This window comes from Mobula birostris, chromosome 2 (genome assembly GCF_030028105.1).
Source record: "Mobula birostris isolate sMobBir1 chromosome 2, sMobBir1.hap1, whole genome shotgun sequence".
Taxonomy (NCBI): domain Eukaryota; kingdom Metazoa; phylum Chordata; class Chondrichthyes; order Myliobatiformes; family Myliobatidae; genus Mobula; species Mobula birostris.
The window spans coordinates 65,822,113-65,839,577 of record NC_092371.1 but is presented as its reverse complement, the minus strand read 5'-3'; the positions used below and the strand labels follow the sequence as shown (position 1 = coordinate 65,839,577).

General features: G+C 40.7%; 1 protein-coding gene across 2 annotated transcripts in view; it reads right to left on the bottom strand.

Moving 5' to 3' along the window:
* The window catches only part of LOC140187157 (proto-oncogene tyrosine-protein kinase Src-like), a 223,432-nt gene that overhangs the window by 114,730 nt on the left and 91,237 nt on the right, over positions 1-17,465 (bottom strand). For both annotated transcript variants that reach the window (XM_072242161.1, XM_072242170.1), the window contains exon 2: positions 11,918-12,187. In XM_072242161.1, coding sequence (XP_072098262.1) covers positions 11,918-12,179 — 262 coding nt within the window. In that variant the 5' untranslated portion in view covers positions 12,180-12,187. The remainder of the gene's footprint in view (positions 1-11,917; positions 12,188-17,465) is intronic.

The following is a 17,465-nucleotide window of genomic DNA, read 5'->3' as shown; positions in this document are numbered from 1 at the left end:
TCACTTTTTTTCTACATTATGCATTGTCTGCTAGAACAACACTGCCCACTCAAACAGCCAGTCCATATCCTTTTACAGTCTATGAGTGTACCCCTATTTGACTTTTATGACGGAGGATTGGATGTGGATATTGAAGTTGGTTAACTCTTCTTCAATTTGTGCTAGCCATTCATCGATTCAATTTAAAATTGTACATCGTTATCATTTGACAAAGGCGAGACTTTCTAAAATCTTTCCTAATGTTGATAGTCATTGTGATAGATGTAAAACTGAGATAGCTACACCAACACATATGTTATGGTCTTGTTCTATATTGGAACAGTTCTGGAAGTCGGTTTTCTCAACAATTTCTAAAGCACTTAAAATTAATTTACAACCTAATAAATTAACTGTGCTCTTTGGAATAGTTCCTCAAAATATTCATGGTATTTCTGTGTCTGACCAACATGTTATTGCATTTGTTACATTGATAGCTAGGAGGGCCATTTTGCTGAAGTGGAAGGATACATCAGCTCCCACTTTGTCACAATGGTTCTTTCAAGTGATGCTATGTCTTAGTTTGGAGAAAATTAGAAGTTGAACCTTTGAACCTTTATTTGATTTTGAGAAAAGATGGGGCTTATTTGCTCATTATTATCATTTGAGTTAATTGATATAATTTTTCCATGATCTAATTGTAAATTTTTTTTAGTATATTTTCTTTTCTTGCTGGCAGTTTGATGTTTATTTTTAGAAGCTTTTCGTATGATGCATGATTCCAGGGTTGTACACCTAATGGGTTCTTTTTTTTTCCCTCACTTTTCTGCTTAGTAGGTTTTTTTTGTTATCACAAAAATTTTTTTTCAATCTTTAAGATGATGTTTTATTTGAGGCATTGAAAGTGTTGTTACTTCGATGTACTCATGTTATTTTTCCCGTATATAACAATAAAAAGGTTTGAAAAGAAAGAGTGTACCCCTGCAGTTTACAATGTCATACTCAGATTTTTTAAAAATTGTGTTCCAGCCACAGCAGCCTGATGCTGAATCTGAGAGATGCAATGCACTTCAGCAGTGCCAGGGGAGAAAGTAAAGTCAATACGGAAGCAAGTTGCCTGATTTGCTGATGATCTCCCAGTGACATAATTCTACTTCTATGGCTTCTGGCTGGCCTGGAATTCTCCAAGCCATTTTAAAACTCAGATTCTGTGATTTATTTCTGTGCACTAGAATCTTTAACCAGACTTCTCAGTGTAAAGAATGCTTCAGTGATATGGGGTCACAAATCTATGGTGTCTGATTTTGTCCTTGTGGAGAGGGTGGGGTGGTCTTTAAAATTGAAGATTTAATCATTATAGTACATTTCTATTAGCCTCTCAACCACTGCTGCCGCTTTGATAGAGACTTTCAATTCCTTCCACCCAGCTTCTCCTCACACTCTCTTCTCAATTTGCCAACCCACCTTGACCCTTGTCCCCCAGTCCCAACATGAAACAGCAACAGTTCTCTCAAACCTCCCTCCCTAAACTTTCTTATCCTACATGAATGCCTCTCATAGCCATGTATATGGAAGCAGCACTTAGAAACGCCTACCACAACTCTGCATGTCTGGACACCTCAGTGAAGAGATGACTTATGCACAGACTCTCAGATGTGAACTTATAAACTTTAGAGAACACAAAGAACAAAGCTACTTGTTGCCCAATTACATTCTAACGTTAAGCACACATCAGCAAAGGACTATTCAGAGTCTTTCGCTTCACTGCAAAATGACACACTAACTTCTATCTGAAGAATTGTGCTGTTGTATGCATTGGGGTGAGCAATATTACAACATAATGGTCTGAGACTTAGACGTAGTCTCACGCATCCTGGGCTCTCCCTCAATGACACGCTTTAACCAATGATCAAAACAAGATTCTTCACTATACCAAAGGACTAGATCCCTATTCTGTACTGAGAAAATTCTCAAAATTAGTAAGTGGTCTATTATTACCACATGTCCCAAGGTATAGTTAAAAAACTTCCTAGCATGTCACCCAACATTAGTATATAAATAAAGAGAAAACAATAATTGAATTCAGAACATAGCATTAGTTACAGAGAAAGTCTAATAAAGCACAAGGCAACGATAAGGTGATGTCAAAAGCCCAGCTGAGCTAAATTAGAACTAAATACTGAAGGGAACACACTCCTGCAACTTTGTAAACAATAGAAGGCCAGTTCCGTATTTAATGATGTTATTGTGATGGAGTGATATTTAATAAGCAGCCTGGTGCAGGGAGTGGCAAAGAAGCTGGGTGATGGGGGTCTGGCTGAAGAGAATTGGAGAAATTTGGGAAAAAAAAGCTGAGCTGATGTTTTAGGCTCGAGTTCACAAGAGTCAACTGAGGAAGGGTTATGGGTCGGAACAAAGAACAACTCTCGGCCACACATGGGGCCTTTAACTTTCATTTGAACAAACAGGAACTCTCCTTAAAGTCACATTGTAAAGACAGCTTCTCTGATGTTGTAGTGCTCGCACAACATTCCAGCAAAGCTTGGATGATGTGCATAGCCTACTGGGGATGAGGGTGGAGAAGAAACTTCAATCACATGATTCAGTCAGTCTTAAAAAGATGGCCTAGCTAATTTGACACCAAATTAGGACAGTTTTCCTTCAGATATTATAAAAATATTAAATAACATGCTTTGGAATCTATGTGATAATAAGACCAAAAGAGATGGGAGGAGAATTAGGACATTTGGCCCATTAAGCCATTTTCCCTCTCAACCCCATTCTCCAGACTTCCACTGTAACCTTTCATGCCCTGACAAATCAAGAACCTATCAACCTTTGCCTGTGACCTGGCCTCCACAGCCACCTGTGGCAATTAATTTCACAAACTCATCACCCACTGGCTAAGGAAATTCTCCCTCATCTCCGAAGATGAAGGAATATTTTCATCTAATTACCCAGTCCCAGCCTGTAATAGTTGACAATGAATAACTTCTAAAAAGCATACCAAAACCACACACTAGACAGCAACCCCTTTCTTACATGACACTGAACAAGCGTGCCTGTGAAGGAGGTTGTATATTGATCACTCTATATTCGTGCCATCCATCATTCAGGAGTACATTTTCAAAATATAAAATCATCTGATGGCTAGGGGATTCTACCAAGAATCTTCATTTTAAGAGATAAATACAGAGAGAAATTACTTCTCATCATTCAATGTTCATTAATTTTTGCACCATGGATCACTTAAATGAAGATAAGGTGTAGTATCTGCTTAACTGGGCTTCATCCTGTGCATTTCAAATTGAATTGATGCCACAGGGGTTTTCAATTGAATTGCAATTGTTAACACACACAGTGATCAGTTAATCCATAGCCATCGATAAAATTAGTTCACATAATGGGTATTCTGAGGAAGAATAATGAGCACAAATTACTTCATGGGATGGAGAAACACAACAGAAGACAGCATAAGCTAAACATGTATGTCGATGGGTTAATTAGTGTGTTGAATAACCTATGAGAGAGGTTTCTTCAATGTTTAAACAAGGAAAAGGGTTTTAAAAAATAAAAAGGTAAGAAATTACTTCCAATATTGGGAAGTTTACAAACAAGGGAAAGTAGTTATGGGGTGGGGGTCAATCGTTTAAGACCATAAGAGACAGGAGCAGAATTAGGCTATTGAGTCCATTCAGTCTGCTCCACTATTCTATCACTGCTGATTTTTTTCACTCTCAACCCCATTCTCCTGCCTTCTCATCATAACCTTTGATGCCACTGCTTTAAATATCCCCACTGACGACCTCCACAGCTGTCTTATGGCAATGAATTCCACAGATTCACCACTCTCTGGGTACGGAGATTCCTCCTCACCTCTGTACCGAAGGAATGTCTTTCTATTTTGAGGCTGTGCCATCTGGCCCTAGACTCCCCGATTACAGAAGACAATCTCTCCATGCCTCACACATCAAGGTGGCTAGTGAACACAGCAGGCCAGGTAGCATCTTCAGGAAGAGGTACAGTCGACATTTCGGGCCGAGACCCTTCGTCAAGACTAACTGAAGAAGAGCTAGTAAGAGATTTGAAAGTGGGAGGGGGAGTGGGAGATCCAAAATGATTGGAGAAGACAGGACGGGGAGGGATGGAGCCAAGAACTGGAAAGTTGATTGACAAAAGGGATATGAGAGGATCATGGGACAGGAGGCCCAGGGAGAAGGAAAAGGGGAAGGGGGGAAAAAACCCAGAGGATGGGCAAGGGGTATAGTCAGAGGGACAGAGGAAGAAAAAAGAGAGACAAAGAAAACAAATGTGTATATATAAATAAATAAATAACAGATGGGGTACGAGGGGGAGGTGGGGCATTAGCGGAAGTTAGAGAAGTCAATGTTCATGCCATCAGGTTGGAGACTACCCAGATGGAATATAAGGTGTTGTTCCTCCAACCTGAGTGTGGCTTCATCTTGACAGTAGAGGAGGCCGTGGATAGACATGTCAGAATGGGAATGGGACATGGAATTAAAACGTGTGGCCACTGGGAGATCCTGCTTTCTCTCCACACCTGATAACCTGTAGGAGCCAGGTTTCCTCAATGTTTAAATATGGAAGAAGATTTTAAAAAAATAAAAAGGGAAGAAATTACTTCTAGTGTTGGAAGGTTCACAAACAGGGGGTGTACTTACAAGGGGCTGATCATCTAAGTTGAAGTGTGTAGAAATTTCTTCTCTTTAAGAGTGGTGAGTCTCTGGAATTCTCTGCCCGAGAGCGACAGAGGACATTTGATGTACTGCATTTAAGGTGGAGATAGATAAATATTTGAAAGATTGAGAAGTAAGGAAGAATTGAGGAATTGAGGACTATGGGAAATTGGTACGGAAAAGGCTAGCATAGAACAGCCATAGAACATTCCTATTGAATGGTGGGGCAGGTTTTAAGGGACTGACGGCTTGCTTGTATTCCGGTTTTCTTGTAAATCAGTAAAAGCAAGATCATTTAGCAAAACATAGCTACAGCTATTCCTCAATTGCTTCTGGGTCTAAATCCTGGAACTCCCTACCTAGCCACACTACTTGCCACAAAAGAACAGCATTTTCTCAAGGGCACAGCTCATCGTCGGGTTCCCAAGGGTAATGAGGACAGGGGGGCAGCAAGTGCTGACCTTGACAGAAATGAACACAGCTCGTACATTAATTAAAACAGAATTTCATGAGCTCATTACAGACAATGCAATGCAAGCTATTAGAGAATTTATTTTTATGCCGAGCAACACACACAAAATGCTGGAGGAACTCAGCAGGCCAGGCAGCATCTACGGAAAAAAAGTACAGTCAACATTTCAGGCCGAGGCCCTTCATCAGGACTGAAGAAAAAAAGATGAGAAGTCAGAGTTAGAAGGTGGGGGAGGGGAGGAAGAACCACAAGGTGATAGGTGGAATCGGGAGGGGGAGGGGTGAAGTAAAGAGCTGGGAAGTTGATTGGTGAAAGATACAGAGCTAGAAAAGGGGGAATCTGATAGGAGAGGACAGGCGGCCATGGAAGGGGAGCAGCACCAGAGGGAGGTGACGGGCAGGTAAGGAAATAAAGTGAGAGAGGAAAAGGCATGGAGAAAGGTGAAGGGAGGTTGTTACCAGAAGTTCGAGAAATCAATGTTCATGCCATGAGGCCACATTCAGGTTGGAGGAGCTACACCTTATATTCCATCTGAGTAGCCTCCAACTTGATGGCATGAACATCGATTTATCGAACTGCCGGTAGTGACTCCCCCAGCACCCCCCCTCACCTTTCCACATTCCATTTCTGTCTCTCATCTTATCTCTTTACCTACCCATCCCCACCGTCTGGTGCTCCTCCCCTTCCATGGCCTTCTGTCCTCTCCTATCAGATTCCCCCTTCTCCAGCCCTGTATCTCTTTCAACTTCCTAGCTCTTTACTTCACCCCTCCCGGTTTCATTGATCACCTCGTACTTCTTCCTCCCCTCCCACCACTTTCTAACTCTGACACTTCATCTTTCATACTCCAGTCATGATGAAGGGTCTCGGCCCAAAACATCAATAGTTTACTCTTTACTACAGATGCTGCCTGGCCAGCTGAGATCCTCCACATTTTGTGTGTGTTGCTTGGATATCCAGCATCTGCAGAGTTTATCTTGTTTGTGATTTTTATGCCGAGGTCTGCTTGGCAACAGATCTTCCTCAGAATAATATTTGTTGGAAAGGTAAACAGTTGAAAAGCAAAATGTAAAATAAAACAAGAAGCGAGAAAGACCATTACAAGAAGCAGCTTCCAGACATTGTTAGGGAAAATGGGCAGTTAGAGTCCCTGCTATGCCACGCTCTCTCTGTAGCCAGTGATCGAGTACAGCATGAATTGTGAAACCTGTAGGAATAGTCTGACCTGGTTCAAAAGAGATTCAGGAATGACACAGGTTCAGTCTCCGGCCAGACCCAACTTTAACTCGAGACTTCGTGCAATATCTATGTTCTGCAGTGGGGGGGTTGCTGGGGGTTGATGTTCTTGTGCCTTGCGGCACATATTTTTTTGTGCAAGGGGAGGGGGTTTGATGCTTTTCTTGAATGACTTAATTAGTTTTCTTAGTTTTGTGGCTATCTGGAGAAGACAAATCTCAGAGTTGTATACCACAAACATACTTTGATAATAAATGAACCTCTGAACCCTTTTTTTTGAAGATCTTAAAGTGGGTGTCTCCAAGAATACTCTGAGGAAAAAAAACTCTGCATTCCCGATCAAGCAGGCCCTGCTTGCTTACTTTCTTTTGCATTACATTAGTGAATTAGTTTCAGCTTCTTTCTTTCAAATCAATGTGTTATGTTTTTTAAATTAAAATAAAAAGTGAGCTCATTTATAGTGCAGTTCTCATGCAGAAATGTTTCGTCAAATATTCTGTGCTTTGCATGGATTATTAATCAATTTTCTAATCACTACTCACTTTAGGCATGAACCCACACAGGGACCATCCTCCAAAGCTCCTCTTCACAGAAGTGGTGTTCATACTCTAGATAATCTAATAAGTATGGCTTGCGATCAGACAATTGTCGCAACATTCAAAACATTATTGACAGTTGAATGAGTCAACGATGTGTTATTTTTACTGGGAGGAGAGCAGCAGATAAAGGCAAACTATGGGAGTAAGAAACATTGCTCAGGGAACAGGAAACACAAAGAGGGAAGCAGAGAAAGAGTCAAAAAACTAAACATAAATGATTAAGGGGGTGGGTGACAGATTTGATATATTTAAGGTGGAGATAGATACAGAACTACAGAGGATGGGGAGGAGGTCTGGCCCCTGTACACATAGCATACAGGCCCACCAGTGTGCGGACACGCCCTGGTGCTCATGAACCAGAATCCCAGCTATGGGTAAATAGCCCCACTGCCTTCAGAAGAGACAAAAGCTATGGGAATAACCCCAGACAACAAATCTGGAGTAGAGCCCCTAAGGGGGCTAGACATCATTGAACATCCTTCTAGCAGCTCCTGCAGCCATTCTGGTACCAAACATATTGCTTCATAAGCTTTTCTTTGGACTACACTGATGAGGAAGAGAGGGGGGAGCTTGACAACTGGATATCTCAGGATCTCCACACCTTCCGCCCAGGCTTGTGATGATGGTCATCATCATCCATTGTCCTTCAAGACAGAGGGATGCCAACCAGGTACAGGACTGTGCAAAAGTCTTAGGCACATATCTGTGCCTAAGACTTGCACAGTACTGCAGTAATTTTATGTATTGAACTGTACTGCTGCAAAAAAAATTCTTTACATATGCTAGTGATAATAAGCCTGATTCTGATATGGGTCTCCATCGTGGACTGAGAGTGGGAAGGTGGCAGGGAGAGGGGAATCATGGCAGGGGTAAGGGAGAAGGGAGAGGAGAGGGAGCAGGAAGCTCCAGACAGAAATTCTGTAATGATCAATAAAGAGTTGTTTGGAATCTAATGACCTTGCCTGGTGTCTCAGGGCTGGATATGGCTACAACCACACCCACCCCCCACCCTGGCACTCCTCCTCTGTCCCCTACCTCACAACTCTCCCACAGCGCTCCACCCTTGGAATTCCCAACATCCTTTTGCTCCTGCCAGATTTAGAAACTCATTCTGCTATACATTGACAAATACAGTACTGTGCAAAAGTCTCTGGCTATATACATGTGCCTGAAACTTTAGCATGGTACTGTATATATTTGAAAGAGTGAGGAATTGAGTGCTGTGGGAAGCTAGCCTAGAAGAGCCATGATCACAATGAAAGGTGTGGCAGGTTTCAGCAACTTAATGGCTTACTCTTGCTCCTGTTTTTTGTGCTCTCTTAAATCAGTAAAAGCAAGATCATTTAGCAAAATCCTCTAAAAGCTTGCATTGTTGTTTTGTTTGTGATGGCTTTTTTTAAATGAATGTAAGAGCTGTGTGCTTTACAGTCAAATGAGTAAGGTGGGGTAATGAGGTGAAAAGAGAGAAACTCAAATTGGGAAAGGAGGGAGTGAGATAGGTTTAACAGAAGTGGTGGGGAAACATGGCTGATAGACAGAAATAGAAATAAAGGAAACGCCTACTTGGAATGCAGAAAATGAAGAACAATAGTGACCAAACCATATGGCCACACAGCCTGGGGTGAAAAACTGCAAATCAGGCAGTGATGTGTAATATTAGGAGTTAGACAATCCACATCAGGGGTGTATAAAAAGAGCTACTTTGTAAAATCAGGGTGGTGATTGAAATTTTAAAGGCAGAGATTCTCTAAGTTGTGGACTGACCATCAGTAAGAGGCAGCAGATAAAAGGAGCTACCTTCCAGTCAGGTCCGTGTTCAAGATTTAAAAAGCAGAGCTCCAAGCCAGTTTTCTTTGAGTTGCAAATGTCACTCCGTTCTTCAGGAAGATGTTGCAGTTGATTGTTTAAGACTGTGGTTTCAGTGTACTTGGAGGCACATGATAAAAAAAGGCCAGTTACCATGATTTCCTCAAGGGAAAATCTTGTCTGACAAATTTGTTAGAATTCATTGAAGAAACAAGAAGCAGGACAGACAAAGTAGAAGAGGTTGATTCTGCGTACTTGGATTTTCAGAAGGCCTTTGAGAAGGTGCCGCACGAGGCTGCTTAACAAGCCCATGGTATTATAGGAAAGATTCTAGCATGGATAAAGCAGTGGCTGATAGGCAAGAAGCCAAAAGTGGAAACAAAGGAAGCCTTTTCTGGTTGGCTGCCAGTAACTAGTGGTGTTCCACAAGGGTCTGTGTTTTGACTGATTCGTTTTATGTTAAATGTCAATGATTTGGATGATGGAATTGATGGCTTTGTTGCAAAGTTTGCAGACAGTACAAAGGTAGGTGGAGGGACAGGTAGTTTTGAGGAAGTAGAGAGGTTACAGAAGGATTTAGATAGATTAGGAGAGTAGGCAAAGATGTGGCAGATGGAATACACTGTCAGGAATTGTATGGTCATGCACTTTGATGGAAGAAATCAAAGGGTTGACTAAATGGCCCTGAAGGTTAATTTGCAGGGTGAGTCTGCGGTGAGGAAGGAAAATGCAATGTTAGCATTCATTTCAAGAAGAATAGAATATAAAAGCAAAAATGTAATATTGAGACTTTATAAAGCACTGGTGAGGGCTCACTTGGAGCACTGAGAGCAGTTCTGGGCCCCTTATCTTAGAAAGGATATGCTGAAACTAGAGATGCCTCAATGGAGGTTCATGAAAATGATTCCAGGATTGAATAGCTTGCCATATGAAGAGCGTTTGATGGCTCTGGGCCTGTATTCACTGGAATTCAGAAGAATGTAAGGGTGACCTCATTGAAACCTTTCGAGTGGTGAAAGACTGATACAGTGGATGCAGAGAGGATGCTTCCTACGGTGGGAGAGTCAAAGACTATAAGATATAGCCTCAGAATAGAGGGGCGTCCTTCTAGAACAGAGATGAGGAGGAATTTCTTTAGCAAGAGAGTGGTTAATCTGTGGAATTCTTCGCCATATATGTTTTATGTATATTTAAGGCAGAGGATGATAGATTATTGATTGGTCAGGGCAGGAAGGGATATGGTAGGAAGGCAGGAAATTGGGGCTGAGAGAAAAATTGGATGAACCACGATGAAATGGCAGAGCAGACTCGATGAGCCAAATGGGCTAATTCTGCTCCTATATCTTATGGTCTGATATTGTATAATATGTTTTGGTCTGGAAGCTAAGTAGATTGGTGCTTCTTTCCAAAAATTTGCCTCCACTCACTGGAACTGGGTTTCCTTCCTCAATTACATTTTTGTTGTAATAGTGGCACACACGTGGCATTTCTCATTGTGGTTATTTCATTACGGAAGTCTTTTTGTTCAAACATTCCTCATCGTTTGAAGTCTTTTTTGCTTAATTTAGAAATAAGATTAGTTCAACACAAAATGATGTAAAAGTAAATATTTTCCTTGGAGCCTAATGACATTGAGCCACTCAGCTAAGCAAATCTAGTAACTTTTAATACTGGAAGGTGTTACATATCCCAGTGTTTTGTGATTTGACATCATATGGGTGTTTTCCGGAATTAAATGTCACATGATGAAATCATCTGGTTTATATTAGAGTTGTGATCGTGAGTGTTAATTAATGACCTATGTGGTGCAAATGCTGCTTGTTTCAACTGCTGACTGAAAGCTGCTTAATATTTTGTTTAAAAGCTCTGACTCAAGATTATTCAGCAAGGGTAGGATGCAGAAGGCTGGGCTTCAGCAAATTGCTGTCTGGTGTCAATTATTTCCAAAATTGCTCACTGAATCTCGAAAGGTTCCACCAGAATTCAAATGGGTTGTCCACTTTCAACAACAATGTGGAAGACCAGGCACAGGGCTAATGAGGCAACATTCCCCTCCTGAGACTGAAGCTAATCAAGATACAAGTGTGCTGTGGCAAGGTCAGGTCAGCTCAGAAATGAAATTTGGGGTTCTGAGGTTACTTGACTCTAAAACAACAAATAAACATCTTCCAGTTGATGAATTTATGACATTGCACATTTGCTTTTGTCATGTAAGCAAATCCAACAACTGTTGTGAAGAAAGCAAGACGTGACCAAATGTTAAGCAAGTCAACTTATATGTCTAGTGTTGGCCAAGAATGAAGTGGACTTCCATCAGTGCTAAAGAACTAGCAGTATGCACGTGTCAATAAAATAGGGAAATTTAGACTCATTATAGTGTTTTGTCTGAAGGTCAAAAAAATAGATTAACAATTGACTTTAGCCTGTTTCACTATTCTGTCATTTTCCAGCTCCTGAATACCTTAACTGCATCACTTACATTTGTTCCTGAAATTAAAGAACCTTCCTGACAAAAATACATCAACCTCAGATTCAGAATATTTTCCAATTAATTGAGCCTCTTTAAAGAAGAATTCTATATTTTGACTACATTTTTGAAGAATTCGAATACCACTCCAAAAAGACCCAGATCCAATTTAAAGATTATACCAGTAAAGTGAACAGCTTCACTCAATCTGCTTTATCAAATCCTTTCAGCATTTTAAAACTAAAATACAAACACATCTCCCTCTTCTTCATTCAAGGAAATACAAGCCTGGTGTATGTAATTTTTCCTCAGAATTTAAAACGTTTGGCCCTAGTGCCATGCTGGTTGATCAGCACAAAACCCCTTGCCAAGGATTATATATTGTATCCCTAAATTCAAAGTAAATTCATTTTCAAATTCCCAAATGGTGATATATCACCATATACAGCCCCTAAATTAATTTTCTTCTCTTGTATCTGTGCTACAATCAGTCAAAATCATATACTGGATCATGGTTAACCTAGGTTATTAAATAATTAGCACCATAACTAGGTAAGCTCTTCAATTTTAAAAAGGTAACATTTCAAAATTAATTTATGAATTAATTGTTCAAAAGTACTCCCCTCTCTGTGACCCCTGGCACAATTCCCATTCCCAAACTAACCTGCCAATTGGCCCGTTCGTTGCGACGGTGAAGATGCATTAGATGAGATAACTCCTCCGAATAGTGTTAATTCCGTGGTCCCTCCAAATGGTGTGATAGTGGAGCTGTTTTCATCCACACCTGACGTTTTAGCAGGGGTTGTGTGGGATTCTTGTGATGACTCAAGAACATAACGTAGATTCTGTGTACTGGAAGAAATGCTGTTGTCTCCAGCCTTTGGTTTCTGAGATGGGTCTTTCAGCTTGCTCTTACTACTCCCCATTGTTAAACCTACAGAATGAAAACTATAATTACTAACAGTGGTAACAGTTTTCTTAGAGTTATAGTTTGCAGGTAAATTTCATTTCCTCTGCTTGAATGGACAACTGCCAGTTTTAACATCAACTTTTATGAAAACAATAAGAATGTTATAATAGATGTAACCTTGTAAAATTTTCCACAGTAATGATAAATCTGCAGTTTCACATGCTAGCTGCACCAGTAAATGGAATTGCTCAGCAATTTTTTTTAGTCAATTGATATAAAGTAACAGTAGTTCATGCTGATAGTGCATTTAACATAGTAAAACAAACCAAAAAGCCACTTGGAAAATGGACTGAGAAGATTGATGGCATGGTAGTCTCGTTATGGGAGTAGCAGTTGGAATTCACATACATTGATCCAGAGACACAAATTTAAAACCCTCCATGGATCTGGGAATTTCAATTCAAGGAATTACAGCCAGGTTGAAGAACACCAATTTTCCTACAATGGTCAAGTTCTTGAACAGGTGTGCTCAATTCATGGTCTTCTGTCCTCTCCTGTCAGATTCCCCTTTCTCCAGCCCTTTATCTCTTTCACAAATCAACTTCCCAGATCTTTACTATACCTCCTCTCCTTCTTCCAATCTTCACCTATCACCTGCCACCTTGTACTTCTTCCTCTCCTCCTCCCACCTTCTTATCCTGACTTCTCCCCTTCCTTTCCAGTCCTGAACATGGGTCTTGGCCTGAAACATCAACTGTTTACTGTTTTTTCATAGATGCTGCCTGGGGATGAGTTCTTCCAGCATTTTGGGCATGTTGTTTTGGATTTCCAGCATCTGCTGGTTTTCTCATGTTTGCGCAACTCAATCCTAGCTCAGGTAGAAACAGCCATAAATTTGTCTCTGATTGTGCTCCTTTGCACTAATGCCTTATTTATATACATTTTTTTCACTATTTTGAGTAATTTATATTTAATTTATGTTCCATGTGCCTATGACACTGCTGCAAGCAAGTTTTTCATTCTACCGGTATGTTATTGTACCTGTGCAGATAAAAATAAAGTTGATTTGACTTGACTTGAAATATACTCTGGTAATAAAACAAAACTTTGGTCTCAGTAATGGCTACCATTAAGCAGTTAAATTGTCATTAAGATCTATATGGTTCACTGTTATCTGTTAAGGATCATTCTCACGTGATGTGGCCTACATTTGACGATAGACCTACCAATACAGTTAAATCGTAATTTCAACCTCAGTTCAAGAGGCATGACAGATAGGCTATAATTGTTGGTGTTGCTAGTGATATCCACATCTGTGCACTTGTAAATACAAATTTAACAATATTTCAGATCAGGCCACATTAAGGCTAATCAACTAAAGTTTGGTCAAAGTGCTAGATTTAAAAGTTTGAACATAATCTACTACTGAAAGTAAATTCCTGAGGCATGAAATGCTGAAATTCCCTTATAGTATGTCAGATCACTGCATCCTTCGTTCACATCATGATGTTCTTCGTCAATAAGCCCAGTGACCTTAGCTTTATAAAAGGTACAAACTGTGGAACACAACCTTCAACAAAAAGCATCCGGCCCAGATGTGGTAGATGGCTGAGAACTAATGACCTGTGCTGATCAACTGGCTGGTATGTTCATCGACAGCTTTAACCTTTCACTTCAGCAGTCTGAGGTACCTACCTGCTTCAAAGGCGTTTCAGTTGTACCAGAGTCCAAAAACATGGTAACCTGCCTCAATGATTATCGTCCAGCAACACTTACATCCACTATGATAAAGTGCTTTGTGAGGTTGATGATGAAACTTTTGCCAGAGGTGTGACTTGGATTCATTCCAATATATCTACCAGCACAACAGGTTCACATCAGATGCCATTTCTTTGGCTCTTCACTCAACCCCAGAACAACTGGGCAGCAAAGATGCATACATCAGGATGCTCTTTATCAACTACAGCTTGGCAATCAATGTTATCTTTCCCTCAAAACATATCAACAAGCTCCAAGACCTTGGCCTCAATACCTCCTTGCACAATTGGATCCTCTATTTCCTCACTTGCAGACCCCCAGTCAGTTTGGACTGGCAACAACATCTCCTCCACAATCTCCATCAGCACAGCTGCACTACAAGGCTGTGTGCTCAGCCCCCCACTCTACTCATTTTATATTTACGACTATGAGGCTAAGCACTGGTCCAATCCCATATTTAAGTTTGCTGACAACATCACTGTCATTGGCTGAATCAAAGGTGGTGGACAAATCAACATTTTGGAGGAAGCAAGACCAAAGAGCTGGTTATTGACCTCGGGAAGAGGAAACCAGAGGTCCATGAGCCAGACCTCATTGGAGGATCAGAGATGGAGAGGATCAGCAACTTTATATTCCTTGGGGTTATCATTTCACCTCCTCTCCCTTAGAAGGTTGCAAAGACTCGGCATGACATCTAAAACTTTGATAAACTTCTATCGATGTGTGTGGAGAGTATAGTAACTGGTTACGTCATGGCCTGGTATGGAAAATCCCACAAAATGTAGTGGATATAGCCTATGGGTAACGTCCTCCATGGAGCACACCTACATACAGCACTGTTGCAGAAAAGCAGCTTCCATCGTCAAGGACCATCACCACCAAAGTCATGCTCTCTTCTCATTGACACCAGCAGGAAGGTGGTACGGGATCCACACAACCAGGTTCAGGAAAAGTTATTAGCCCACCACTATTAGGCTCTTGAACTAGGTGGCGATAACTTCACTCGCCCTTTACTGTACTGTTCCCACAACCTGTGGATTCACGTTCAAGATGTCCTCATTTCATGTTCTCGATATTTATTGTTTTATTCCCATTTGTATTTGCAAAGTTTGTTGTCCTTTGCATATCGGTTGTTTGTCTATCCTGTTGGGTGCAGTCTTTCATTGATTCTATTGTGGTTCTTGAATTTATTGAGTATGCCCGCAAGAAAACAAATCTCAGGTTTGTATGGTGACATACATGTACTTTGATGATGAATTTAGCTTGAACTATGAACACACCCGTAAAAGTTCTCAGAGCATCACAAAATAAAACAGTAAATTAAGTCACCAAATGTGTACAATATAAAATGCTGAGAATTGTGGAATAGAGGCCAAATATAATTATGGAAAATGGGAACCAAAAAAAAAATTTCAAACCTATTGTAATTTAATTTGCGTTGTAGGAAAGCAGTGGTTTTCCTCCAGCATTTCTGCTCAAAATTAATGAACTTGATTACGTCCAAATATTGTCAAAAGTTCAAATTTAAAGCCCCCCCCCCCCCCATATGGTAGATGACTACTTCTACCACAGGTACTGTTATCAAATTTAAGATCCATTATCTAGGTGCATTGTGATGTTATGACATCACAGACCTCTCTCTATTCCAGGAGTTCCCAACCTTTATGCTATGGGGCCTTATCATTAACCATGGGATGCATAACCCCAGCTCTATTCAGTCTTTAGAATATGGCTGTTGAGTTTCATGGCCTGGTCTGGAAATACCAATGCACAAGAATGGAAAGGTCTATAAAAGGTAGCGGATACAGCTCAGTCCATCACAAAAAAAAAAAGCCCTCTCCATCACTGAGCACATCTGCAAGGAGCAGTGTGGTAGCAGGGAGCCCCACCGTCCCTGCCATGCTCTCATCTCAATGCTGTCACCAGGAAGGAGGTACAGGAGCCTTAGGTCCCACACTACCAAGTTCAGGAACAGTTATTACCCTTCAACCATCAGGGATTTGAACCAGCATAGATATATCTACTGAACACTGAAACTATTCCACAACCTATGGACTCTGACACAGTTCTGAATTGAATGCACAGCCTATGGTCTCACATTCAAGGACTCTATAACTCATGCTCTAAATATTATTTGTTTATTACTTATTTATTTTGTAATTTGAACAGTTTGGCTTCTATTGCACATTGGTTGTTTGTCAGTCTTTCTTTGTGTGTATTTTTTCTTTGTTTCTGTCATATTTCTTTGTTCTACTGTGACTCCCACAAGAAAATGAATCTCAGGGAAGCATGTGGTGACATTTATGTACTTTGATAATAAACTTATTTTGAACATTGAAGCAGGCATTTATTGCCTATTTCTTTCTGCCCCTAAAGCATTGCAGTCTTTCTGCTGAAGACAACTTTGGGTAGGGTACTCGGATGCTATTGGGTAAGGAGAACCAGAATTTAGACCCAGCATTGGTGAAGGAGTAATATATTTCCAAGCCAGAAAGGGTGTGAACTGGAATGAAAATGTTCGATGGTAAAATATACACGTGGTACCAACGAAAGTGTTGCTGATTGTTTTGGGGACACCATTTTCACCACCCAAGTCTCTTAAAAGGAGAACTGGATGGGAGTTTAGACTTGTGAGTCATCCAGTATTGGCTCCTGGATATTTGACAGGTAGAATAATGTCAAATACTTCCTTTAGCAAAGGATACCCCTTCAATTAATTGAAGAAAAAATGCCTGATGGTGCTGGAACAATCCTAAATCTAAAAGAACAAAAATGCTGTAAGTATGCAGATCAGGCAGAATCAGGGAAAAGAGAAACTAAGTTCATGCTTTTGGTTTGATGATCTTTGGCCAACTCTGGAGTCCACATAGTAGAGTAATGCTATTACAGCACAAGTGACCTGGCTTCAATTCCTGCTGCTCTCTTTAAGGAGTTTGTACGTTTTCCTTGTGACCGTGTGGGTTTCCTCTGGGTGCTCCAGTTTCCTCCCACATTCCAAAGACGCTTGGGGTTAGCAGGATAATTTGACATATGGGTGCTAATTAAGTGGCACAGGTCCACTGAGATGGAAGGGCCTGTTACTCTGCTGCATCTCTAAATAAAAAGCATTAAAGATAAAAATTAATTAATTAAAAAACAAGCATATATTAAGTTTCAGAAAAAGGAAAAGGTAGAGACAACAAAGGAATGCTTATGGTTGTAACAAGCAAAACTTAAAGATACGTGGTAATGGTACTGGGTGATAAAGAGTTGTGAAGGCTTACTTATTTCAGCTGACCGGTCTGTGAATCCACTGGGGAAGTCAGAGGCCCAATGTCTACAAGTCTGCAAGTCCACTAGAGGCTGGAGGCCTGCAGACAGCCTTTTCTGGGATTTGGAGACTGTTTGTGTGTACAAGTAGGGGGTAGGAGGGAGTTTGCTTTCCAGTGTTGGTTGTGCTGTTGTTGTTGCATGTGTTGTTCTGCTGAACAATTCTGGTAATGGAACGTGTGGCAACACTTGTGGGCTGCCCCGGCAACAACCTTAGGTTGTGTTGGTTGTTAAC